A 25,847-nucleotide genomic window follows, 5' to 3' on the forward strand; every position below is an offset into this window, starting at 1 on the left:
TTTATTATTATTATTATTATTTTTTGCACATGTTCTTTTGACACCATGCTTGGTGGCTTTGTGCATAATTTTTGTAATTATGACTAACTTTTTGGGAATGACATGGCGCCTTTTGAACGTCTTATTGCTTTTTAGCTTTTGTCACCAACATTTTTTTTCTATGATTACGTCCGACGTCCCCGACTTGAGACGTCAGATGTCTGCCCTGGTCTTTTTGCCAAGGTCTTTTGCTACTTTATTATGTGTTAGGAATGTGTAACCCCTGTGTCCGACGTCCCCAACTTGAGACGTCAGATGTCTGCCCTGGTCTTTTTGCCAAGGTCTTTTGCTATTTTATATAGCTATGTGTTAGGAATGTGTAACCCCTGTGTCCGACGTCCCCAACTTGAGACGTCAGATGTCTGCCCTGGTCTTTTTACCAAGGTCTTTTGCTATTTTATATAGCTATGTGTTAGGAATGTGTAACCCTTGTGTTCTAGGTGATCAGCTTAGTGAGGGTGCTAATCTGGGCCACTTCTTAGGCCTTTAAACGACTAGTCTTTTGGGAGAGCATTAGTTTGCATTTCTCCGAGGGATTTGATAACATTCTTTCCATAAGGATTTCCCAGCAAGACCGGCTTGCAGTGAATTTTTCATTTAATGTTCAAAACATGCTACATGGTGCGTCTAGGCTCTAGACGTCTTTACAATGCATATAATCTAGATAAGTGTCAATATAGAAAAAGTACTTCTTGAGGTTATCCGCATTCCATGTACGCAAAATCGGACGTCCCTGCATGTCTTGGATCCGGTATGTTCCGTCTCGAACCTCCTCGTAAATCTCATACGGACCTTCCCAAGTAGGGGTGAGTTTCCCTTGTTCATTGGCGCGTCCGACGGCTTCCATTTTCCTAAGTAAAAAATCTCCAACTTTAAGTATTATATTCTTCTAGAAACCCTTTTGTTGTACTCCCTCGTCATTCGGAGTTTGTATAGCTGCTGTCGTAGAGCCGCATTCCCTCTGGTTTCTGGTAAGAAATCCAAGGCCGCCTTCATCATTTCCCAATTGGCATCTTCATTAAACAACATGATGCGCAGGGTGGGTTCGCACATTTCAATGGGTAGGACGGGTTCAGCCCCATAAGCTAACAAGAATGGTGTTTCTCCTGTGGAATTTTTTGCCGTGGTCGTATAGACCATAAAACATTGGGTAACTCGTCGGCCCATAAACCCTTTGTCTCATCAAGCTTCTTCTTCATCCCTTCAGAGATGATCTTGTTGAATGCCTCTACTTGTCCGTTAGCTTGGGGGCGTCCTACTGATGCAAAACATGTTGTGATACCATGGTCAGCCAACCAATCTTCTAATTTGGGCGTCTTGAATTGTGGCCCATTGTCGAAGACGATAGACTGAGGCACGCCAAATCTTGTGATTGTGTTTTTCCAGATGAATGCTCTCACATCCTGTGCTTTAGTGTTCTTTAAAGCTTCGGCTTCTACCCATTTAGTGAAGTAGTCGACGGCTACTATTACGTAACGCAGTCCTCCTGGTGCCGTCGTATAGGGGCCTAATAAGTCCATCCCCCATTTGGCAAATGGTATAGGGCTGGTGATTGGCGTCAGTTTCTGTGCTGGTCGTCGGATTAGGTGACCAAATCGTTGGCATTTATCACAACGCTTGACCATATTGAGGGCGTCTTCTTTGAGAGTGGGCCAATAGTATCCGGTTCTTAAAGTTTTTTCGTCCAGGGCCCTCCCTCCTATGTGAGAGCTGCATAATCCCTGATGAAGATCTTCCAGTACCTCTTGCCCCTTCTCGGGGGTTACGCAGCGGAGAAGAGGCCGTGAGAAGGCTTTTTTGTATAGTGTTCCATTCCATATCTCAAACCAGGTGTATTTCTTTTGTAATCTTTCTGCCTGCTTGGGGTCATCAGGGAGTACTCCATTCATTTTGAAGTTGACAATATCATCCATCCAGGTGGCTGTTCGGTCTAAGATGTCTGTTCTCGAGGCGTCAATGCTTTTGGACTGTTTTACCTCCCAAAATACATGACGTGGCGTGTCGCAGGATGCTGAGCTTGCCAGTTTAGATAAAGCGTCTGCCTTGTTATTTTCAGACCGGGGTATGTGTTTTACTTCAAAGTTAGACAGTTGTTGAGCTTCTTGGCGGACTTTTTCCAAATATTTTATCATGGCCTCATCCTTGGCCTCATACTCTCCTTTGACCTGACTGACGATTAACTGCGAGTCAGACAAAACCAGGACGTTTGTTGCCCCTGCGGCTCTGCTCATCTGAATTCCACATATCAGGGCTTCGTATTCAGCCTCGTTGTTTGACGCCTGAAAGTTAAACCGCATTGCATATTCATAGATATCTCCTTCTGGTAATACACAGATAATGCCGGCTCCTGACCCGTTCTGAGTGGCAGAGCCGTCCACATGTACTATCCACTGGGTTTTGTCATTCTTCAAATAGGGTGGCTTGGTCAGTTCCGCGATGAAGTCAGCAAATGCCTGTCCCTTTATTGCCTTCCTCGGTTCATACGAGATATCAAACGCGTTAAGCTCAATTGCCCAGTTGAGCATTCTTCCGGACGCTTCAAGGTTGGTGAAAGGCCGCTTAAGCGGTTGATCCGTGTATACTACCAATCGATGAGCCAGGAAATATGGACGAAGCTTCTTACTAGCCAAGAACAGAGCAAAGCCAAACTTTTCGACTGTTGGATATTTGGGTTCAGCATTCTGTAGCATGTGACTGACAAAGTAGACAGGTAGTTGCGTTCCATCCCTCTCTGTAAGAAAGACGGCGCTTAGTGCGTATTCTGAGATGGCAAGGTACAGATACAAAACTTCCCCTAAGAGAGGGCTGACCAGTCGTGGCAAAGTATGCAGATGTTCTTTTAAGCGAAGGAAGGCAGCCTCAGCTTGCGACGTCCACTCAAACTGGGTGCCCTTTTTTATGGTACTTAAAAAGTAGTGACACTTGTCTCCAGCTCTAGATAAGAATCGTCCCAAGGCGGCAAGACACCCAGTGAGGCGTTGCACTTCTTTGACCGTCCTTGGCGACGTCATATTAATGACCGCCTGCACTTTGTCCGGATTTGCTTCAATGCCCCTTTCGTCAATCAAGAAGCCAAGGAACTTGCCAGAAGATACCCCAAATATGCACTTCTTGGGATTGAGTCTCATCTGGTATGTCCTGAGGGTTACAAAGGTTTCTCTCAAATCGCCGAGGTGATCCATCTTCTGCTTGCTTTTTACAATCATGTCGTCAATATAGGCTTCTATATTCCTCCCCAGCTGCTTTACGAAAACTGTGTTTACCAACCGTTGAAAGGTAGCGGGGGCATTTTTTAAACCGAACGGCATTACTTTGTAGCAGTACAATCCTTGTTCCGTGACGAAAGACGTCTTCTCCTGATCTTCGGGCCATAATGGGATCTGGTGAAATCCGGAGTAGGCGTCCATGAAGCTCATCATGGCATGTCCGGCGGTTGAGTCGACGAGTCGGTCTATCTTTGGCAGTGGGAAGCTGTCTTTAGGGCAAGCTTTATTGAGATCGGTGTAATCAACACACATTCTCCACGTCCCATTGGGCTTGGGTACCAGGACTACGTTAGCTACCAAGTCTGGGTACTGGCACGGGCGTATGAAGCCTGCATCCATTAGTTTCTTAACCTCGGCAGCGGCGGCCAAATTTCTTGCTTCTCCATGATTCCTCTTCTTTTGTCGTACTGGCTTCACAGCGCTGTCCACATTCAACTTATGCACGGCCACCGCCGGGTCTATACCGGGCATCTCCTCTACCGTGAAGGCAAATATCTCCTTGTATACTTGGAGTAGTTGCACTAATGCTGCTGACATGGGGTCGTCAGGGTGGACCCCAATGCGGACTGTTCGAGACGGGTCCGCTAAGTCCAGAATTATATCATAGAGTGCTCCCACTGGCTCAGGTCGTCTTTCTGCATTGTGCTCTGTCGGTATTTCCCGGGTTTTACGGCGGCTTGCCGGAGGTTTAGCTTGCTCCTTTCCCTTCGGAGAAGCTCCCCAGGCCGTTGGCTCCAATGTCGATAAGTAACAATCCCTGACCAACTGTTGATTTCCATAGAGAGATCCAACGCGTCCGTTGCTTCCAACAAATTTTACCAACAGTAAATGAGGGACGATCACAGCTTTTAGGTCGTTGAGTGTTGGACGGCCAAGTATGATGTTGAATGTGGTGTGGTTTGCCACTATTATAAACCTGATGACAACTTCTTTGATTACTGGGGGAATTCCAACAGAGGCCGGAAGCAAAATGGAGCTGATTTGACGAACGATGCTCCCTCCGAATCCTACCAAGGGCCCGTAAACTTTTTCTATGTCTTCTGGATTGTGCCTTAATTTCCGCAGGCATTGCAGACTGATTATGTTGGACGAGCTTCCCGTATCCACTAGTACTCTCTTTACCTTAAGATTAGCCACCTTAACTTCTATAACCAGAGGGTCATCATCATATGGCGCGGCCGCCCTTCTATAGTCGTCTTCGGAAATTTCTACAGAGGGTAGGTTCTTCTGTGCTGGGCGAAGATGAGGTGGACCTTTTTGCCGTCCCTCCTTACAGGGTTCTCCTGCAGCTATTCCTCCTGATATTACCATAACTCTTTCGTTTGAATACTTAGAGGTGGGGCTCACTTCTTTTTGTGCGTCCTCTAGATGGACGTACTGGCGAAGGTGTCCTTCAGCCACGCGATCAGTTAATATCTTCCTCAACATCCGACAACTTTGGGTGTCATGCCCTTCGTCGTTGTGGAAAACACAGAAAGATGCTTGTGGGCAGGAGGTGGACAATCGTCGGGGGGACGATTCTATTCCCAGGCTCGGTCCTTCAGCAAGGAGGATCTCGTCAAGAGCCGTGTTGAACCTAAAGGGACCTTTAGGGGACGACCTCCTTCGCCCCCTTTTTCCTTCAGAGCCACAGCCATTCTTCCTTCGGGTGACGCTCTCATGTTGTCTTCTAGGAGCCTCTAGAGAGTAATGGTCCTCATTTTTCTTCTGTAAAATTCATCTCGTCCTTCTTCCTGGACGTTCCTCTTTGACATGCTGGCTCTCTTCCACCAGGGTGCGTCTCTTCATAGGTGAGTCAGGATCTTCTGACAAAAACTCTACCATCCTGCCATTATCGTGCTTAAAATTGACTTCGTGAGGATCATCCAACAAGGGCCGAATAGAAATGACGGCAACAGGCTGGCTAGCTGCCGCGTCACAATGAGTGTTGGACCCGTCCTTAAACATTCCTTTTCTGGCTGGGAGTTCTGATTTACCCTTGGTTTTTCCGCAGTCAGTTTGAAGTTCAGCCATGACACTGTACCGACGGCGCCAAATCTTGTGGGATCTTTTACGGTGCTGACGTGGCACGCGTTCCTCGGAGGTATCAAGTATAACCTGGCACGAACTTCTGGCAACCTGCAAAATAAGAATATTCCCGTAGGAATATTCCCTCCGATGCTTAAGTAAGTATAAGCTAGAGAGATAAGTAATTTGTAGAGAGAAGGCAGAGCAAAGATATGTTTTTTGTTGGTGGGCAAGAATTGAATGCCCTTTTACCTTGGGATCTGAGCTATTTATAGTGCTAGGGTTTCTTGGGGACTGCACCCTCAACCCTAGCTGTGGGATGCGTGCCCCTTGGGGATTTAGGACACGTGGCATTCGGCCTACAATGATGGACCTTCTCTATTTGGACCTGCCTTCAGAGAGAATGGGCTTTGCCAAATGGGGCTCTGCCTTTATTCTGGTGGGGTACCAAGATTTTGGGCCTTCTTTCTAGGTCTGAGCCCAACTGACCAGTATGAGTCGTAGGCTGCCTCTTTGGGCTTTGTGGGGGATGTATTCAAGCCCACATCATGAATAGTCTGGACAAAACGCTTACTGAGCTTCACGGTATGCTGAACACAGCTGAAAAGACGCTCAAAAGTGATAAGCAAGATGTGCTTATTGTGCGTGGGGGCAAGTTCAAGAAATATGGCAAGAAGAGGAATGCTAAGAAAGGTGGAATGAAGGCCAGCCCAACTAAGCAAAATGGCGGCACCAAGTCTGAAAAGAAGAAGGTGAGCCAACCCACTTCTGAGTCTGAATGCTTCTACTGCAAGAAAAAGGGGCATTGGAAGAGAGATTGCTTGAAGCTTAAGGAAGATCAGAAGAACGGAACAGTCGTTCAATCTTCATGTATTTTCGTTATAGACTGTATACTTGCTAATTCAACTTCTTGGGTATTAGATACAGGTTGTGGCTCACACTTATGTTCCAATTCGCAGGGACTAAGAAGAAGTAGAAGGTTAAACATGGGTGAAGTCGACCTACGAGTGGGAAATGGAGCACGGATTATTGCATTAGCTGTAGGAACTTATTATTTGTCGTTACCTTCTGGGCTAGTTTTGGAACTGGAAGAATGTTTCCATGTTCCAAGTCTTACTAAAAACATCATTTCTGTTTCTCGCTTAGATGCTAAGGGATTTTCCTTTTTAATAAAAGACAATAGTTGTTCGTTTTATTTTAAAGAAATGTTTTATAGATCTGCTAGATTAGTCAATGGACTTTATTTATTAGATCACGACAAACAAGTTTATAACATAAATACCAAAAAGGCCAAAAAGAATGATTCAGATCTCACCTATCTGTGGCATTGTTGATTAGGCCATATAAACATAAAGCGCATAGAAAGACTTCAAAATGAAGGAATTCTAGAACCATTTGACTTAGAGGATTATGGTAAGTGCGAATCATGTTTACTTGGCAAAATGACAAACCAACCTTTCTCTAAAGTTGGAGAAAGAGCAACTGAACTATTGGGTTTAATCCATACAAATGTATGTGGACCAATGAGTACAAATACCAGAGGTGGTTTCAGCTACTTTATCACTTTCACTGATGACTTTAGTAGATATGGTTATGTCTACCTAATGAAGCATAAGTCTGAAACCTTTGACAAATTCAAGGGATTTCAGAGTGAAGTAGAGAATCAATTAGGCAAAAAGATTAAGGCACTGCGGTCTGATAGAGGCGGTGAATATATGAGCTATGAATTTGATGACCATCTAAAAGAATGTGGAATTCTATCAGAATTGACTCCTCCTGGAACACCTCAATGGAACGGTGTGTCGGAACGGAGGAATAGAACCTTGCTAGACATGGTTAGATCAATGATGGGTCAGGCCGAACTTCTAATAGAATTTTGGGGACATGCACTAAACACATCTGCACTCACTATAAATAGAGCTCCGTCTAAAGCTGTTGAAAAGACTCCATATGAGTAATGGTTTGGAAAGCCTCCAAATGTGTCTTTTCTTAAGATTTGGGGTTGTGAAGTATACGTCGAACGATTAATTTCAGACAAACTTCAACCAAAATCTGACAAATGTATCCTTGTGGGCTATCCAAAGGAAACAAAGGGGTATTACTTCTACAATACATCTGAGAACAAGGTGTTTGTTGCTCGAGATGGTATCTTTTTGGAAAGAGATCACATTTCCAAAATGACAAGTGGGAGAAAAGTAGACCTCGAAGAAATTCGAGTCGAACAACAAACTCTAGAGAATGCTCAAGATGACATTCAGGATGAAACTCAGAGATCTTTAGAAGTATCTGGTGAGAATCAAGGACCATCTAGAAATGTAACCCTGCGTAGATCGCAGAGATATAGATCACAACTGGAAAGGTACTTAGGTATTTTGACGAACGAGAGCTATGATGTTCTATTATTTGAATGTGATGAACCTGCGACTTACAAACAAGCTATGACGACCCCTAGCTCCAAGCAATGGCAAGAAGCCATGCAATCTAAATTAGACTCCATGTCTGAAAACCAAGTTTGGGATTTGGTCAATTTTCCAGATGGCTACCAAACCATAGGAAGCAAATGGGTTTTCAAACTGAAAAAGGACAAGGATGGAAAACTAGAAGTTTTCAAAGCTAGATTGGTTGCAAAAGGTTACAGGCAAGTCCACGGTGTAGATTACAATGAAACCTTTTCACCAGTTGCAATGCTAAAGTCTATTCAAATAATGTTAGCAATCGTTGCATATTACGATTATGAAACATGGCAGATGGATGTCAAAATCGCTTTCTTAAATGGCGTTCTAATAGAAACTGTGTTTATGACACAGCCTGAGGGTTTTGAGGATCTAAAGTGATACGGTTATGGATGAAAGTGATAGTCTTATGCTAGCAATTGGAACCAAAACTGATTTGGGTTCAATGGCTCATTTTGTGTGCATGGTGACTTGGATTGAGTGAGCTCGTTATATGGTCCTTATTATCAAGGGTGGTACGTTAATCAAACTGGTCCGTTTAATCACATTGGTCCGCTTGTTTAAACAGATTGTACGCACTTATTATTTTTAATTGCTTTGGTTAAAGTCCGTTTAATAAAGGGATATTTGTTTAAATCCCCAATTTAAATTCAGTCATTACTTAGCTTTGATTATTGCTGTTTGTAAGGAGAGTTTTAAGCCTTTGTAACCTCCAATTTAGTGACTGAATTAGGAGGCTTCAGAGCTTGTAACTGCCAGTTTTAAAGGCTCTTAAATGGCTCTTAATTAGCCGTTTAAAGCTCTTGTAGCTGTTGGTTTTTGGCTATTTATAGTCAGCTTCTTGATTGTAATAAACAACCAACTGGATGATTAAAACACTTTTTTGTTACATTTCGAATTATAGTTTATAATTCAGCCTTTTTCTTTGTTTTGGACGCGTTTCCTATTCAAAGAACTGATTGTGAGTCAATAGGTCTTGTCTTGGATTCACGATCAACGAGTTAAAGGTCTAGCTTGTTAATCAACTATCCTTGTTTATACAACGAGTTTTTAAACTCGTATCATTAGTGGTATCAGAGCCAGGTTCGTGTGATCCGCCCAAAAAAAAAAAAAAAAAAAACAAACAAAAGAAAAGAAAAAAAAAAAAAAAAAGAGCTGCTGTTCGTAATTCTTACAAACTGAAATATGGATTTTGATGATCCTGACTTTCTACAACATCTCCAAGAAGCCTTGAAGAACGTTAGAGATGGGGGGTATCGTAGGCCTCCTAGGCGTGATCTACGGGCTATGGATGAATTCAAGGTCACCGAACTTCCTGAATTTGTTGGTGGAACAGATCCGGAAGCCTATTTGGAGTGGGAGCGCAAAATAGAGAGAATGTTCGATTTCAAGGACATTGATGATGAGAAGCGTTGCAAATATGCCATATTGAAGCTAGGACGAGGGGCTTCATTGTGGATCGAGGGACTGAAATCCAAGAGAATACGTGAAGGGAAGGAGAAAATTACCTCTTGGGAGTCTTTGAAACATAAGCTACGTAAAAGGTATGTGCCAACAACTCATAGAATAACAACTTATCGTAAAATTGCCGAATTGAGGCAAGGAAAAATGAGTGTGGCTGAATATATTGATGAGTTTGAAAAGTTGTCCTTAATGGGAGAAATTGAGGAAATTGAGGAACAAAAACTGTCCAGATTTTTAAGGGGTCTAAATTATAATATTGCCAATACCGTAGACCTTTATCCATATTCTGATTTTGACACTCTTTGTGGACTTTGTTTAAAATTGGAAAATCAAGGGAAGTCAAAATATGGGGGAGGGTCTAGTATGGATGGTAAAGCCAAGTCTTGGGCTAAATCCGAACCTAGCTTGAAACCAAACACATCACCTAGTACCGTAGGTTCAAGTAATTCTACGGCTGCCCCTAAACTATCTAACCCAACCAAAGAAACAAGTCTGTCCAAGGTGCGTTGTTTTAAGTGTCAAGGGTTTGGGCATTATCAAAATGCGTGTCCAAATAAACGAGTAGTGACCTTGAGAGAAGCTGTTGAATGTCGTGAGGAGTTGTTGGAAGAGGAAAAGAGGTTGGGGGACGTATGTGTGTTTGATGAGAGTGGTGATGAGGAGGAAGAGGAAGGGTATGAGGCTCCAATTTATGACACTAATCTGGTTCTTAGAGCGCTACAAACTCAAATTTCACCTGTTGATGGGGGGAGTTGTACCAATGCTGCTTCTAGTGAAATGGTGTCAAAATTAGGCTTAATCACTACTGCCCATCCTAGGCCATACGCACTCCATTGGCTTGATGATGGTAATAGTGTAAAAGTGTCGACGCAAGTAAGGGTTGGTTTGACTATGGGTTCGTATGTGGATGAAGTTCTTTGTGATGTTATTCCTATGGATGCTTGTCATATTTTGTTGGGTCGTCCTTGGAAGTTTGATAGGGACGTGATTCATAAAGGGAGAAGCAATGAGTATGAATTGAGAGACAAAGGCAAGAAAATTGTGCTAAAGCCTATGTCATCTCAAGCGGTTCGATCCATGAGTGTGAAACAAAAGAAAAAGCCGAATCTCACCATGTTGGCTAGTGAACGAGAAATTGAGCAAGCTCTTGATCATGGAGAGGTGGTGTATTTGCTCGTGGCTAAGGAGAGTCCAATTGAAGGCCAAAATTGGAAAGAAGGCAGTCCCATTGCCGAATTGCTGTTTGAGTTCAAGGATGTATTTCCGGATGAATTACCACCAGGTTTGCCCCCTATTCGTGGTATTGAACATCAAATTGATCTTATTCCAGGAACTTCTTTGCCTAATAAGGCTGCCTATCGTTGCAATCCGGAGGAAACAAAGGAATTACAAAAGCAAATTGATGAACTTGTGAATCGAGGCTATGTTAGAGAAAGCTTGAGTCCATGTGCTGTTCCGGTGTTGCTTGTGCCTAAGAAAGATGGAACATGGCGAATGTGTGTTGATAGTAGGGCTGTGAATAACATTACCATCAAGTATCGTTTTCCAATTCCGAGACTTGATGATATGTTAGATGAGCTCCATGGTTCGAAGTTGTTCTCAAAAATTGATTTGCGAAGTGGTTATCATTAGATTCGGATGCGTGAAGGAGATGAGTGGAAAACGGCTTTCAAGACAACATGGTTTGTATGAGTGGACCGTCATGCCATTTGGTCTCACTAATGCTCCTAGTACGTTTATGAGGCTAATGAACGAAGTGCTTAAATCATTTTTGGGCAGATTCGTTGTGGTATATCTTGATGACATCTTGGTGTATAGTAGGAACGAAGAGGAGCATCTGATTCATTTGAGGGATGTTTTTGAAACACTTAGAGCTCAAAGACTCTATGGGAAGCTAGAGAAGTGTTCATTCCTTGTTGACAATGTTGTATTCTTGGGCTATGTGGTTTCGAAAGATGGAGTGTCCGTGGATCAGTCCAAGATCGAGGCTATCAAATCGTGGCCTAATCCTAAAACTATAAGTGAGGTGCGTTCATTTCATGGTCTTGCTTCATTTTATAGACGTTTCATTCGTGATTTCAGTACTATTACTAGTCCTATCACTAGTTGCTTGAAGAAAGGTGCTTTTGTATGGGGAGAGGACGCTCAAAAGGCGTTTGATGTGATTAAAGAGCGTTTGTGTGCTGCTCCTATTTTGGCGCTGCCAGATTTCTCTCAACCTTTTGAGGTCGAGTGTGATGCTAGTGGAGTGGGGATTGGTGCTGTTTTGATCCAAGGTAAGCGTCCCATAGCTTATTTTTCGGAAAAGTTAGGGGGTGCTCGTTTGTATTATTGCACTTATGATAAAGAGTTCTATGCCATTGTTAGAGCTTTGGATCATTGGAGTCATTATTTGCGTTCTAGCCACTTTGTTTTGCATTCTGATCATGAATCTTTGAAGTATATTAATGGGCAACAAAAATTGAGCCCAAGGCATGCTAAATGGGTTGAGTTCTTGCAATCCTTTCATTTTTCTTCGAAATACAAAGATGGTAAAAGCAATGTGGTGGCTGATGCATTATCACGAAGGTACACTTTGCTTGCTACACTTGATGTTCGTTTGTTGGGGTTTGAAACCTTAAAAGATTATTATCATGATGATGGTGATTTTGGAGTTGCATTCGAGAAATGTGCAGTTGGTGCTTATGGGGAGTACATGTTGCAAGATGGGTTTCTTTTCAAAGGTAATCGCCTTTGTATTCCTAAGCATTCAATTCGTGAGTTACTAGTGCGTGAGGCTCATGGTGGAGGATTGGCTGGTCACTTTGGCATAGCCAAGACCTTGGAAATATTGAGAGAACATTTCTTTTGGCCTAAAATGTTAGGTGATGTAACGAACATTGTGAATAAATGTGTGACTTGTCATATGGCCAAGAGTTCTTTCAAACCCGGTTTATACTCACCTTTGCCGGTTCCAGTTCGCCCTTGGGAAGATGTATCCATGGATTTTATAGTGGCTTTGCCTCGTACTCAAAGAGGTAAGGATGCTATTATGGTCGTGGTTGATAGATTTTCAAAAATGGCTCACTTAGTTGCTTGTCACAAAACGGATGATGCTTGTAATGTGGCTGATTTGTATTATAAGGAGATTGTTCGTTTGCATGGAATTCCAAAGACTATTGTTTCTGATCGAGATTCCAAGTTCTTGAGTTACTTTTGGAATACATTGTGGAGAAAGGTGGGAACCAAGTTGTTGTTTAGCACTTCACATCACCCTCAAACTGATGGGCAAACAGAGGTGACAAATCGAACCTTGGGAACGCTATTGAGAGGGTTGGTAAGTAAAACGCAAAAGGATTGGGATGTCAAGCTTGCTCACGCTGAATTTGCTTATAATCGGTCTCCTACTTATGCTACAGGTCATTCTCCATTTGAGGTAGTACGTTAATCAAACTGGTCCGTTTAATCACATTGGTCCGCTTGTTTAAACAGATTGTACGCCTTATTATTTTTAATTGCTTTGGTTAAAGTCGGTTTAATAAAGGGATATTTGTTTAAATCCCCAATTTAAATTCAGTCATTACTTAGCTTTGATTATTGCTGTTTGTAAGGAGAGTTTTAAGCCTTTGTAACCTCCAATTTAGTTACTGAATTAGGAGGCTTTAGAGCTTGTAACTGCCAGTTTTAAAGGCTCTTAAATGGCTCTTAATTAGCCGTTTAAAGCTCTTGTAGCTGTTGGTTTTTGGCTATTTATAGTCAGCTTCTTGATTGGAATAAACAACCAACTGGATGATTAAAACACTTATTTGTTACATTTCGAATTATAGTTTATAATTCAGCCTTTTTCTTTGTTTTGGACGCGTTTCCTATTCAAAGAACTGATTGTGAGTCAATAGGTCTTGTCTTGCATTCACGATCAACGAGTTAAAGGTCTAGCTTGTTAATCAACTATCCTTGTTTATACAACGAGTTTTTAAACTCGTATCACAAAGAATGCTAAAAAGGTATGCAAGCTTAAGAAATCAATCTACGGATTGAAGCAAGCATCAAGGAGCTGGAATATACGTTTTGATGAAGCAGTCAGTGACTTTGGTTTCATCAAAAACGCAGACGAATCTTGTGTATACAAGAAAGTCAGTGGGAGCAAAATTGCTTTTCTAGTATTATATGTCGACGACATATTACTTATCGGAAATGACATTCCTATGTTGAACTCTGTCAAGATTTGGCTTGGGAAAAGTTTTTCGATGAAGGATCTAGGAGAAGCACAGTACATATTGGGCATCAAGATTTACAGAGATAGATCTAAAAAGATGATTGGACTCAGTCAAAGCACTTATATCAATAAGGTGCTTGAAAGGTTAAATATGGCAGACTCCAAACAAGGCTATCTACCCATGTCTCATGGAATGACTCTAAGCAAGACTCAGTGCCCAAAAAATTGGATGAGCGTAGACGAATGAGTGGGATTCCATATGCATCATTGATTGGTTCAATAATGTATGCTATGATATGTACACGCCCGGATGTTGCGTACGCACTCAGTGCTATGAGCAGATACCAGTCAGACCCAGGAGAGGCACATTGGACTGCTGCCAAGAATATTCTGAAGTACCTGAAAAGGCACAAAGATGATTTCCTGGTCTATGGTGGAGATGATGAATTAATTGTTAAAGGCTATACGGACGCAAGTTTCCAAATCGACAAAGATGATTTCAGATCACAGTCTGGGTTTGTATTCTGCCTCAACGGAGGTGCAGTAAGCTGGAAAAGTGCTAAGCAAAGCACCATTGCGGATTCTACAACTGAAGCGAAGTACATTGATGCACATGAAGCAGCAAAGGAAGCTATTTGGCTAAGGAAGTTCATAGGTGAACTTGGTGTAGTCCCCTCCATTAAAGGACCAATAGCTCTATATTGTGATAATAACGGAGCTATTGCACAGGCAAAGGAGCCTAGACACCACCAGAGTGTCAAGCATGTACTTCGTAGATTTCATCTTCTACGAGAGTTCGTTGAAAGAAAAGAAGTCGAGATAAGCAAGATTGGAACTGACGACAACATCTCAGATCCATTAACTAAACATCTGCCGCAGGAGAAGCACAACTCGCACACTGCAGCTATGGGAATCAAGCATGTTGGAGAATAGCTTTGATGTCCTTATTTAATGTTTTAAAGTTTTAGAGTTTAATACTTTGTAAAACATTATTGGTTAACCATTCATATAAATGAATAGAATTCATTTTTCCATTTAATTTGTGGTTTATTAAATGATGAGTCCCTTCAATTGATGATATATTCAAGATAGACTTTCAGGACCAGTCATGTGACTAAGAAATGTCTATCAAGTGAACTTGAATGTCAAAAGTTGAAAATGGTCCTTGGTCGGAGTTTTCTATAAAGATGGACGCATAGAAAACGCTAGATGACTAGAATGCAAGATGACTAGTAGTTCTGTTTCTTGAACTATGTGGACATGGCAATGTCGCAATAATTTGCATAGATACTTACTTTGGGAAGACTAGTATAGGACAGACCTATGAAACTTTACTGTAAGAGATGAAAATCTGTCATAAGTAAATTTCATTAAAATTGTTAGACACTAATCCTCAATACCTGAGTGATTTGAGATTACTTGTTTGAGAACTGGTTACTTTGACGTTGTCAACCGTCGCACCGTAAAAGGAGGCTATAAAGGAAACGCTCGGGTAATCACCTATCAAACAAAGTCTAATCTCAAAATCGCAAGATTGGGATTGTCCTCCCATAAATCGTGATGAGATGCTGAAAGTTGAACAAGGCCACTCGGAGAGCTAGAAACTGTAAAATGTTTGGCCTTCAAGTACATTGGCATTTACTAAATCAAACACGAAAGTAAATCCAAGTAATGGCATTTACTAAATCAAACACGAAAGACTCCATTGGAGATATTCGACCCATATGAATAAATCTAAGTAAAGAATGTTTGAACTATGTATAAGCCTTTACTAAATTAAACATCAAAGAATCTAATGAGATTCTTCACCTATATTATATGTCAAAGAATTTAGCTGGATTCAGTATCTACTGAAGTTGGATAGCTAAAGTTACATGAATAGAATTCAATTGAGAATAATTCTGCAAAAGAATTTATCGTGTATGATATAATATGAGGATCGCCAAAAATGTATCGTATGGCTTTAGGCATGACGAACACATACCAATCTCTATTGATCTAAGTGAAGATCAACTAGATTGAGATCAAGAAAAACTTATGGTACTTGAAAAGGTACATAAGATTAGTTCTTGATTCAAGGAAATGAAGATATGCTAAATAATTGATGCAACACGCATAAACACTAGCAAAGGATCAAGCAAGATCCATTTGGAATTAACCATTGGCAAGGACGAGCTATAGAGCATCTTGTTTTGAAATGGCAACATGGATTAAAGACCATGAGTTGTTGCGTGGGAAATTAAATATTAATTTCTATGTTCTATGATATAGTTGGAAAGTCTTCTGCATATCTGTGAACTGCTTGGATAAATAAATCCAAACAAAGCATCACTAGCAACCTATACAGTTGAAGTATAAGTAATTATTGCCTAAGAATCAATGAAACAGAGTTGTTTATGTTAAAGAGTTCTTCACTGAACTTGGGTGGCTCACATCTCTGCTGACTTGATGGTTCTTCATTGCAGAATGCGTAGAACCACTATTGTAGCAAGAAAGACTAGATCACAAAATAAACATACTCAAAAGATCTTATCATCTATCTCGAAGAACATTCGATGAAAAGGATATTAAGATTGGAAAAGCATGATAACTAAACTTATGCAACAAGTGAAATACAACATTCACATTATGGCACTGGAAATCAGCATTGTCTTGAATTCCATTTGTTGTTTTAAAGATGGGTTAGGGGCCCACGGTTGTAAAACAATGGGGTTAAACATTTATCATATAAGAAATGTATTTTCATATTCCATTTAATCTTGGTTTAGTATTAAATAATGAGTCCTTTCAATTTGACAATATATTCAAGATAGACTGTCAGGACTAGTCCTGTGACTAAGAAATATCTATCAAGTGAACTTGAATGTCAAAAGTTGAAAAAAGGTCCCTGGTCGGAAGTTTTCTATAAAGGAGGACACATAGAAAACACTAGACGACTAGAATGCAAGATGACTAGTGGTTCTATTTCTTGAACTATGAGGACATGGCAATATCGCAATCATTTGCATAGATACTTACTTTGAGAAGACTAGTATCGGACAAACCTATGAAACTTTACTGTAAGAGATAAAAATCTGTCATAAGTAAATTTCATTAAAATTACTGTAAGAGATGAAAATCTGTCATAAGTAAATTTAAGATTACTTGTTTGAGAACTGGTTACTTTGACGTTGTCAATCGTCGCACCGTAAAAGGAGGCTATAACGGAAACCCTCGATTAATCACCTATCAAACGAACTCTAACCTCAAGATCGCAAGATTGGGATTGTCCTCCCATAAATAAGGATGAGATGCTGAAAGTTCTACAAAGCCACTCGGAGAGCTAGAAACTGTAAAATGCATGGTCGTGCTCAGATGAATCATAGGCTATGATTATCTGTTTATTTGATCAGTTAAACTCTAAAACTGAGAAATACCTCTGGATATAATAAGGATGACAACTCTTACCTTATGTTCATGAGCAAGCATCAAGCGACAAAGGAATTAGGAAATGCACACTTGTCCCTAAGAACAAGTGGGAGACTGAAGGAAATAATGCCCTTGGTCCAAGTATGCATTCAATGCTAAGTCTAATAAATGCAGTTCAGTATTAATTATGCAAATTAATAATTCTGTGAGATCAAGTGAACTGTATGCCTAGCTAGAGGCCGCTTCAGTTCAAGTGGAATTAATAATATTAATCCACAACTTACTCTTGACTGAACCCGTAGGGTCACACAAATAGTACGTGAACGGATCAAGTATTTAAGTGAATTAAATACTCCATTTAAGAATATTCGGAATCGACGTATCTCGGTTCCAGTGGGAGCTGAAATCGTCAAAAGGCAAATTATGAATACTCCGGAAACGATGATATTGCCGGAAACGGAAATATGGATTGTAACGGAAATATAAATATTATCCAAGTTGTAGATGTTGCCGGAAACGGAAACATGGTACATATCGGAAAATATTATCGGAAATGGAAATATTTCCGGAATCGGAAATATTGCCGGAAACGGAAATATTGCCGGAATCAGAAATATTATCGGAATCGGAAATAAATTCCGGAATCGGAAATATTAAATATTTGTTCGAATCAGAAAAAAATTTCGGAATCGGAAGTATTAAATATTGTTCGAATCGGAAATGATTTCCGGAATCAGAAAACGAATCGGAAGCGCGACGTACGAAATAAACATTGGACGAGCTTGCTAGACGCAAGGCCCAACACGAAGCTAGGCCCGCGCCTAGCGAAGCCCGCGCAAAGCACATCAAGAAATCAGCAGCAGCCCGCCAAGCAAGCAGGCCCAGCCGAGCACGAAGCAAGGCCAGGCCCAGCAAGCAAGGCAAGGCCAGGCCCAGCGAGCAAGGCAAGGCAGGCTGGCAGCGCCCTTGCAATGGGCCGCGTGCCAGCGCTACTGGGCCGAGCCACGCGCACAGCGCCCCTTTCGTGGGCCGTGCTTGTGTGTGTTCGTGCAACGCTACGAATCCTTAGACGATTAGGATTTGTCCGGTTAGTTGTTTTCCTAAATCCACTAGAGTTAAAATACAAAGGATTAATTTTAATAGAATTCCAATCGAATTAGTAAATTGAATCTTAGTGGAAATCTAATTCCAATATTTCCTCCCTATAAATAGGTGATCCATAATCACAATTTATAACACATCAATCACAAGTATTCATATAGTTTAAGATTAAACTAGCTTAATAAATTTCCAATATAATTAAGTTCGAATAACATAAAACCTTAGACTATATTCTAGTTAATTGAATCTAAGGCGGATCCGAACGTGCTGTGGACTATCTACAAAGGTACAACACTTGGAGTCCTAAACTTGTTCTTGTTCGGTTCGGGAGCAGCTAGGGAAGGCACGCTTCATATGTATGTATCCTAAATTATGCTAATTGACTATGTGGCAATTAATTTGGATTCTTGGCTTTATGGTTTTTCCGCACGAAATGTATGTTTTATATTTGTCATAACCTAACACTTGCACCAACAGGCTTTGGAGTAGAGGCTCAGGAACAGGTGTTGCTCGTAGGAGAGGACATGATCCCTCAGATCTGTAGTCCCGTTATATGTCAGGTGTGCTGGCAGCCTAACCCTTGGTATTTCTTCCATGACCAGTTCTTCCGTAAACGGGGATGACGTAGGGGTCATGATCTTCTTCCCTACCCTCGCTCTTATGCCTCCACTCGTCGAGGTACTAGCATGGGAACGCTCGGGTGTACGTCGAGGGCTAGGGGTTCGGTCATGCCTCTTGTGTCTTCTCCTTGCCGACCGGTTGCTGACCTCGGGTCGCTCACTGGATCTGCTTGACTAACCTAATCTCTCGTGAATCGATGGTCTGAACCTGCTGAGTACCGAGCTTCGGATTCGAGTGTTCTGTGTGGTCGATTTTCTTTGAAGAGCTTCTGGAGTGGGCGATGGCCTGGCGAACCATTCTGGTTGCTGTTGGGCCCTTTTCTGAGTATCCCATGTACTCTCCACCCACTTGGATGGGAGGTGAGTTCCTGACATGGGAGGAAGCACTCGGTCCGGTCTAGCAACCTCTTCACTAGGTGGCATGTTCAACCGCCGCCTAGTGACCCTCTCTTATCGACGGTCATTTGCCAATCTTTGCTCCTTCTCGTTGAAGAGGAAGTTTTGCATTATGGTTATGGCCGCGGTGAGTCCTTCCCTCATTGGGTTTGGTGGTCTTGCGGTCACGGCGGTCGTAGCCCTGCTCGGTTGTGACCTCGCCTCTGGCCGTGGTTGCACCTCCGCTTCAGATTCTGAATCTGTGCGAACGATCATATCATTATCAGCGTTGTGATTATTGTTGTTATCCATTTTTAGAGCAAAAGTGGTTGATTTTTCAAGGCTTTGAAGTGTTCTTCCCCACAGACGGCGCCAAACTGTTCCGGTGTTGAAACAATGGGCTTCGTATGAAGGCCTTTTTCGTTAGTGTTTGATAAGTGCATTATCTACCATATATTTATCCCCTTATTTTAGCTATGTAGTCATCCTTTATTTATTATTTTGGTTCTTTAAGTTACTTTTAATAATTATAAGTATATTTTTCTTAATTTTATATTTTATTATAAGATTAGCTTAAATAGTACTCGATTTTGCTACAGGTGGTAATTGCTTGAGAAGGAGCCAAAGCCTGCTGGATTTACACTTGACAAATAAAAACAATTACAAAAGTATAAAGGAGTTAAAGAATAGAGAAAACAAATCATGCTTTGATTTGTTGGGTTACATGTGAGCATATATGGGAAAGTAATGCTAATGTCTTTGAAGCAATGAACTCCAAAAGCCCATTATGCTCACCACCGCATCATATTCGGCCAAACAAGAGCTACGTTGCTGCCGCTTCTTTATCACGCTAGATCAAAGATACCCTCCCAGATAATTCTCTAAAAATTGGGAAGGAAACCCTGCTTTTCCCCCATATTCGTAGGAAGGCAGTTCCGATATCTATGGCAAAAAAAGGTAGGGTTTATCATATATAAATTGCTGCTCAAACCCACAAAAAAAGGGATCCGAAAATCACACAGAGAGCAAGGAAATTCGAGTGAGTCGTAATTGGGCAATTAGTGAAGAGAAGATAGTCATTGGAGGGAAGCTTAGTCTCAATTCCAAGGTTGAACAAGGTCGACGGTGGATCGCAAGGTTGAAGCCTAGGTTCTTTCGGATGTTCTTGGGAGTATACTTAATAAGTCTTCTTCTTACCCAATTGTTCATATTACTACTTATTTGAAGTACTTTGTTAATTTGTTGAGATACTTTGATTGAAATATTGGTATTATTATTGATATATGGTTATGATATTTTTCAATTTAATGATTATTTGAATTTTGCTTGTTCTTGATTATTAATTTTGCAATTTGACGTTGATTGTTATCCTTCAAGTGTTGGGTTGTGAATTATTGCTATCTATACAATTTGACTTAGTTTAAATCGTATAGTAATAGTGAAGTAGTCCCTAATTTAGGCCGAGTCTGCGATTATGGTTTGGCTTAAATTAGAGAGCAAAATCAATCTAAATAATCTGTCATTTATGTGATTAGATTAGTTAGGACTAATGAGATCTCCTAATTATTAATGCTTCCAATTCTGATTCATACAAGTTGCGATCATATTTGTGTTAATTAGATTGGTTGAGAGTCAATTTCGGCTTAGTTCAATTTTGATTTCAAGTAAGGGAGATAGGGAGCCTTTGTTATCTTAGGCTCTACAGTTAGTCTAGTTGTTAAAATGATTAATTTCGTAAGGTTGATTGATTAATATTATCAATAGTTTAATTTTAGTAGAGTTATAAATAGATTCGGTCAAGTTGGTTGTCACTTGTAAATAGTAGTTTAGTATTAGTTTTAATATTAACAAATAAAAATTTCATAAACCCCCCATAATCGTATGTAAATACGTAAATAGCGAGCGTAAATATTGTGTATGTATTGTATATGTATAATACTTCTTTTTAGTTTTAATTTTTGAGTTTAGGAAGTTAAAAGTCTCCCTGTGGGATCGACCCTTTCTTACCCTTTTACTACTTGTTAATATATATATTTTTTTAAGGTCTAAGATAGGTTTTTAATTTAATACGGTAAACGACACGTATCAAATTTTGGCGCCGTTGCCGGGGAGATTTATATTCATTCTTTACACAAAAGTTTAACTAAGATACTAACTTTTCTTTTGGAATTTAGTTGATATATATATATATATATATATATATATATATATATATATATATATATATATATATATATATATATATATATATATATATATATATATATATATATATATATATATATATACATAAAAGTCCTTGTGATATTGGGTTGTCTAAATAAACTTTGGTTAGGTTGAAATTTCTAAGCTTAGAGTATGTTTCTTAAATTTATTTTTTTCTTTTTGCCTTTTTTGCATACTATGTGCTTAGCTATTTCTTTCTTTCTTGTTGATTGTTATTTGGCTTACTCAAGGTAATAGGGACATTTTTTTTTACAATTCTAAGTAGTAGATTTCATTGGTTTCGTTCCTAAAATTGTTTAGTGAATTCCCTATTAGTAGAGTAGCTCTGTAAATAATATGTTGTGTTCTGCCAAATCTGAAATTTCTGCATTTATATGCTATCTTATGCATTTTGACTATTTAAGTTCAACTGTTAGACGCAGAAACTAGAGTGCAAAGCAATGGAAAGCTTGAGTTCAAAGGAAAATAATAATAAAAATTGATAGATTACATGTGTATTACCCCTACTGGATCATTGTTTTCATGGTGTTTTAATAGCTGTAGATTTCCGAATTACAATGTTGCTGCTTGCTATTACCTGTTATCCCCCTGCTAGTTTAGATTAAGGTGTGTAATCAAGCTATCAAATCGTTTTTTTTTAGTGGAATGAGAATTTAATAACTTGATAATATTTTTATTTAGTGAAAAGGGTTAAATCTGGTGATGTTAATGTAACCTGAACTTAATTTTACCTTGCTGAAATTGTCATTTTGAGTAATCACCTAAGTCTATTATCTGGAATTTGTCTACATATTGTTCTATAATAAGGTCAGAGCTCAAATTACATGGAGTTGTCTAACTAGAGTTCATTGAATTATTGCTTGATTCTGTGTGAACTTTAAGGATGTCTGAAAATCTGGTTTAAAAGTTGCTGAAGTATTCTGATTCAGTCTTCTGGGATGCTATTTGATAAAGCTTCATAACCACCCTTCATTGTCACTCTTAGTGATAAAATTTAGTTTTTTTTGGCTTTCTAAAAGAAGCTGAAACTTAATCTAAAATTGTAAAACAGGAACTTGTTTAACAAATGCACAACATGATTGATATTGTGTAATTGGTCAGCACTGTTTTCTGAATTCATTCTAATGAATCCTATTTTGCAGTAGTTGTATAGTAGATAAAAGTATGATGCTCATTAAATATTATGGAAATGTATAGTGTTTCATGGTGTTGGTTACTTTGTTTCTCTTTCTAACTGATTGTAGTGGCTTGAAATGAATTCATGATTCTTTTATGCTTTAAAATTAATCATTATTAGGTGAATCAATTCTGATGTTCATTTTGAGAAATCATGCCATTCAAGAATTCAGTTCTGAATAGAGTTTAAATCTTATCTTAGGAATTGAACATGCTGCTTACATTTTCATTCTTCCAGATTAATTAAATGCAGCAACTGATTTTTGTTGTTGTTCTCATTTAAGTGACCTGAACTGTTAAGATTGTCCATGACATTGTGTTGAAGTATAATGCATTTTTACAACTTACTACCCCATAATTAAGATTGTGAAAGTTTGATCTGTTAAGCTGTTTGTTTTAAATCCTCTTTGTATTCAGTTTATGTTCTGTAGCCCATAACCGATTCTTCTATTAAGTTTGGCTAGGAATAATTTGATATGCCCCACAACTGATAATTGGTCTGGCTTGCTAATTTGTGTTCTGGTCAGTTATTTAATTTGGACTTCTAGTGAATTCTGAAATATATATTGCTAGATACTTGTTGAAATCTAGAATTTGTTAGTGTTTTCATAACTGCAGACTCTCTTGAGCTTAAACTTATGTCTAATAGTATAAGATCATTAGTTATGCACTAAGTTGTTCATCATGTCCCTAATTAACTAATAATTACTTTTCAGGTACATGAGCGGTGACACACCTAATTCTAAACTCAAGCGAATCAGGCAGTATTTAGATCAAGAGAGATCATTCTATTCTTTTCAAACCGATCAACCAGAAGAATTGAAACCAGAGGAAGTTGAATCAACAGAAGATAGTCTAAAAGGAGAGGAAATGGGTGAAAGAACCTTGAAGGAGATGGCAGCCCCAAATACGGGAGATGATCCTCTCTGCATTGTGTTTCCGGAGCTGGACAAACCCCTCAAGCTGAATTCAGGTTTCCTTAATCTTCTTCCCAAATATTATGGGAAGTCAGGTGAGAATCCTCATCGACATTTAAAAGAGTTTAAGGTTGTTTGTTGTTCTATGAATCTTGAAGGAGTTGAACAGGATCATATTAGATTGCATGCTTTTCCTTTTTCTTTGCAAGATGTGGCTAAAGATTGGTTGTATGATCTTCCTGCTGGATCAATTACGACTTGGAATGTTATGGCATCAACTTTTCTAGGAAAGTACTTTCCAGCAAGTCTAATTGGATCCATCAGGAAGGAGATATGTGGCATTAGGCAAAATGATAATGAGTCCTTGTATGAGTATTGGGAACGTTTTAAGAGATTGTGTTCCTCATGTCCCCAACATCAGAGTAGTGACCAACTACTAATTCAATACTTTTATGAAGGCCTATCGCCTACTGATAGGGGTATGATAGATGCTTCGAGTGGGGGGGCATTAGTGGATAAAACACCAACCCAAGCTAGGGCTTTAAATTCTAATATGGCTCAAAACACCCAACAACATGGTTCTAGAAATGATGTTAAAAGAGTAAATGGAGTTGATTTAAGTGGTATTCAGAATCAATTACAAGAAAATGCTCAACTAATTGCTACTTTAACTACTCTTGTGTCTAAAATTGTTGCTAGTAATGAGTCTAAAGCTAGAGTGTGTGGAATTTGTTGTAATGAGTCTCATCCTACTGATAAATGTCCTGAATTGCAGTCTGAAAATGTGAATGCTATAGGTGGTTATTCTGGTCAAAGAAAATATGATCCTTACTCACAGACTTATAATGAAGGTTGGAAAGACCACCCTAACCTAAGGTATGGAAATAGACCACAACTTCCACAATCTAATCAACCAAGGCAATATGGTCAACAAAATCCACCACCCCAATCTGGTCCTTCACTAGAAGATTTAGTTAAGCAACTAACAAATCAAATAGGGCAAGTCCATAACCAAGGTGTTGAGTATCAAAAGAAAACTGACACGCACCTTCATCACATAGACACTCAAATAGGTCAGATTTGCACTTCTCTAAGTAATCTTGAAACTCAAATTTCAGGTAAACTTCCATCACAAACAATCCCTAATCCCAATGGTCATGTTAAAGCTGTCACACTTAGGAGTGGTAAAGTGTTAACTGAACCTAAAATGAAAATCCGTGAAGTTGAAAAAGAGATAGAAGTCAATCCGAAAGTTGGATCAAGGGAAAGAGTGGAAAGTGAGGGTACTGTGAAGGAGAGTGAAAAAGAAAATGAAGGGGAGAGTAAAACTGAATCTGATTCTGTTGTTTCTCGTTTTAAAGATTTTCCTCCTTTCCCTTCTCGATTTGCTAAAGCTAAGAAAGAGAGTCTTGACAATGAAATTCTAGAAACTTTTAGGAAAATTGAAGTCAATATTCCCCTTCTTGATGCTATTAAACAGGTACCTCGTTATGCAAAGTTTTTTAAGGAACTTTGTACTAACAAAAGGCATTTTCGCCCTTCTGAAAAGGTAAGTATGGGGAAAAATATTTCAGCTATTATCCAAAAGAAGCTTCCCCCTAAGTGTAAGGATCCTGGCATGTTTTGTATTCCTTGCAAAATTGGTGATTCTAATTTTGAAAGGTGTATGCTAGATTTAGGAGCCTCCATTAATGTTATGCCAAAATCTGTTTATGATACTTTAAATGTGGGTTCTTTGTCTAAAACTGATATTGTTATTCAGTTAGCTGATAGATCAAACGCATTTCCAATAGGAGTCTTAGAAGATGTACTTGTGCAAGTGAATGAATTGGTATTTCCTGCTGACTTTTATGTTCTGGATATGGGTGATAGATGTGATAGTGTTCCCTTGTTGTGAGGTAGACCATTCCTGAAAACTTCTAAGACTAAAATTGATGTTCATGAGGGTAATCTAACTATGGAATTTGATGGGGAAATGATTAAATTTAATATTTTTGATGCTATGAAATACCCAAGTGATATCAATAATGTCAGTTCTATAGATACTTTTGATGCTTTTGATTGGATGGCTCAGGATGTATTTGATAAGTGGTGTGATAAATTGTTTGAAAATGATGTTTTTGATTATATGCGTGAAATTCCTTATTCTTCTGTTGTAGCCGCGTCTGATGTGGTTGATGTGAATCAGAAGTCTGATTTTTCTTTGCCCTTATCTGTGCCTAAATTGATTCCTTCTATTGTTGAAGCACCTGTTTTAGAGTTAAAACCTTTGCCCTCTAACTTGAAATATGTTTACTTGGGTGCTAATGAGACCTTGCCTGTGATTATTTCAAGCTCATTAAATGAATTTCAAGAAGCAAGGTTGTTGAATGTGCTTAAAAATTATAAAGAGGCAATAGGATGGACTTTAGCAGACATAAAAGGCATTAGCCCCACCTTGTGCATGCATAGAATATTTCTTGAACAGAATGCTAAACCCACTAGAGAAACTCAACGAAGGTTAAACCCTTCAATGAGGGAAGTTGTTCAAAAGGAAATTATTAAATGGATAAATGCGGATGTGATCTATCCTATTTCTGATTCTCAATGGGTAAGTCCTA

The 25,847-nt window shown here is 39.5% G+C and overlaps 1 protein-coding gene across 4 annotated transcripts; it reads left to right on the forward strand.

Moving 5' to 3' along the window:
* Window positions 1–19,363: 19,363 nt before the first annotated feature.
* On the forward strand, window positions 19,364–25,144 carry LOC130461071 (uncharacterized). 4 transcript variants are annotated; one of them, XM_056828976.1, is made up of 2 exons: window positions 19,364–20,112; window positions 23,047–25,144. In XM_056828976.1, the coding sequence occupies exon 2, from the start codon at window positions 23,051–23,053 to the stop codon at window positions 25,142–25,144; it is 2,094 nt and encodes a 697-aa protein (XP_056684954.1). In that variant the 5' UTR covers window positions 19,364–20,112; window positions 23,047–23,050. The 4 variants fall into 4 exon arrangements, with proteins under 4 accessions (XP_056684954.1, XP_056684955.1, XP_056684957.1 ...); XM_056828977.1 differs by having other exon boundaries at window positions 19,364–20,099; XM_056828979.1 differs by having other exon boundaries at window positions 19,364–20,077.
* Window positions 25,145–25,847: the final 703 nt, after the last annotated feature.

The sequence above is a fragment of the Spinacia oleracea genome, chromosome 5 (assembly GCF_020520425.1).
Source record: "Spinacia oleracea cultivar Varoflay chromosome 5, BTI_SOV_V1, whole genome shotgun sequence".
In the NCBI taxonomy this organism is placed as follows: Eukaryota; Viridiplantae; Streptophyta; class Magnoliopsida; order Caryophyllales; family Amaranthaceae; genus Spinacia; species Spinacia oleracea.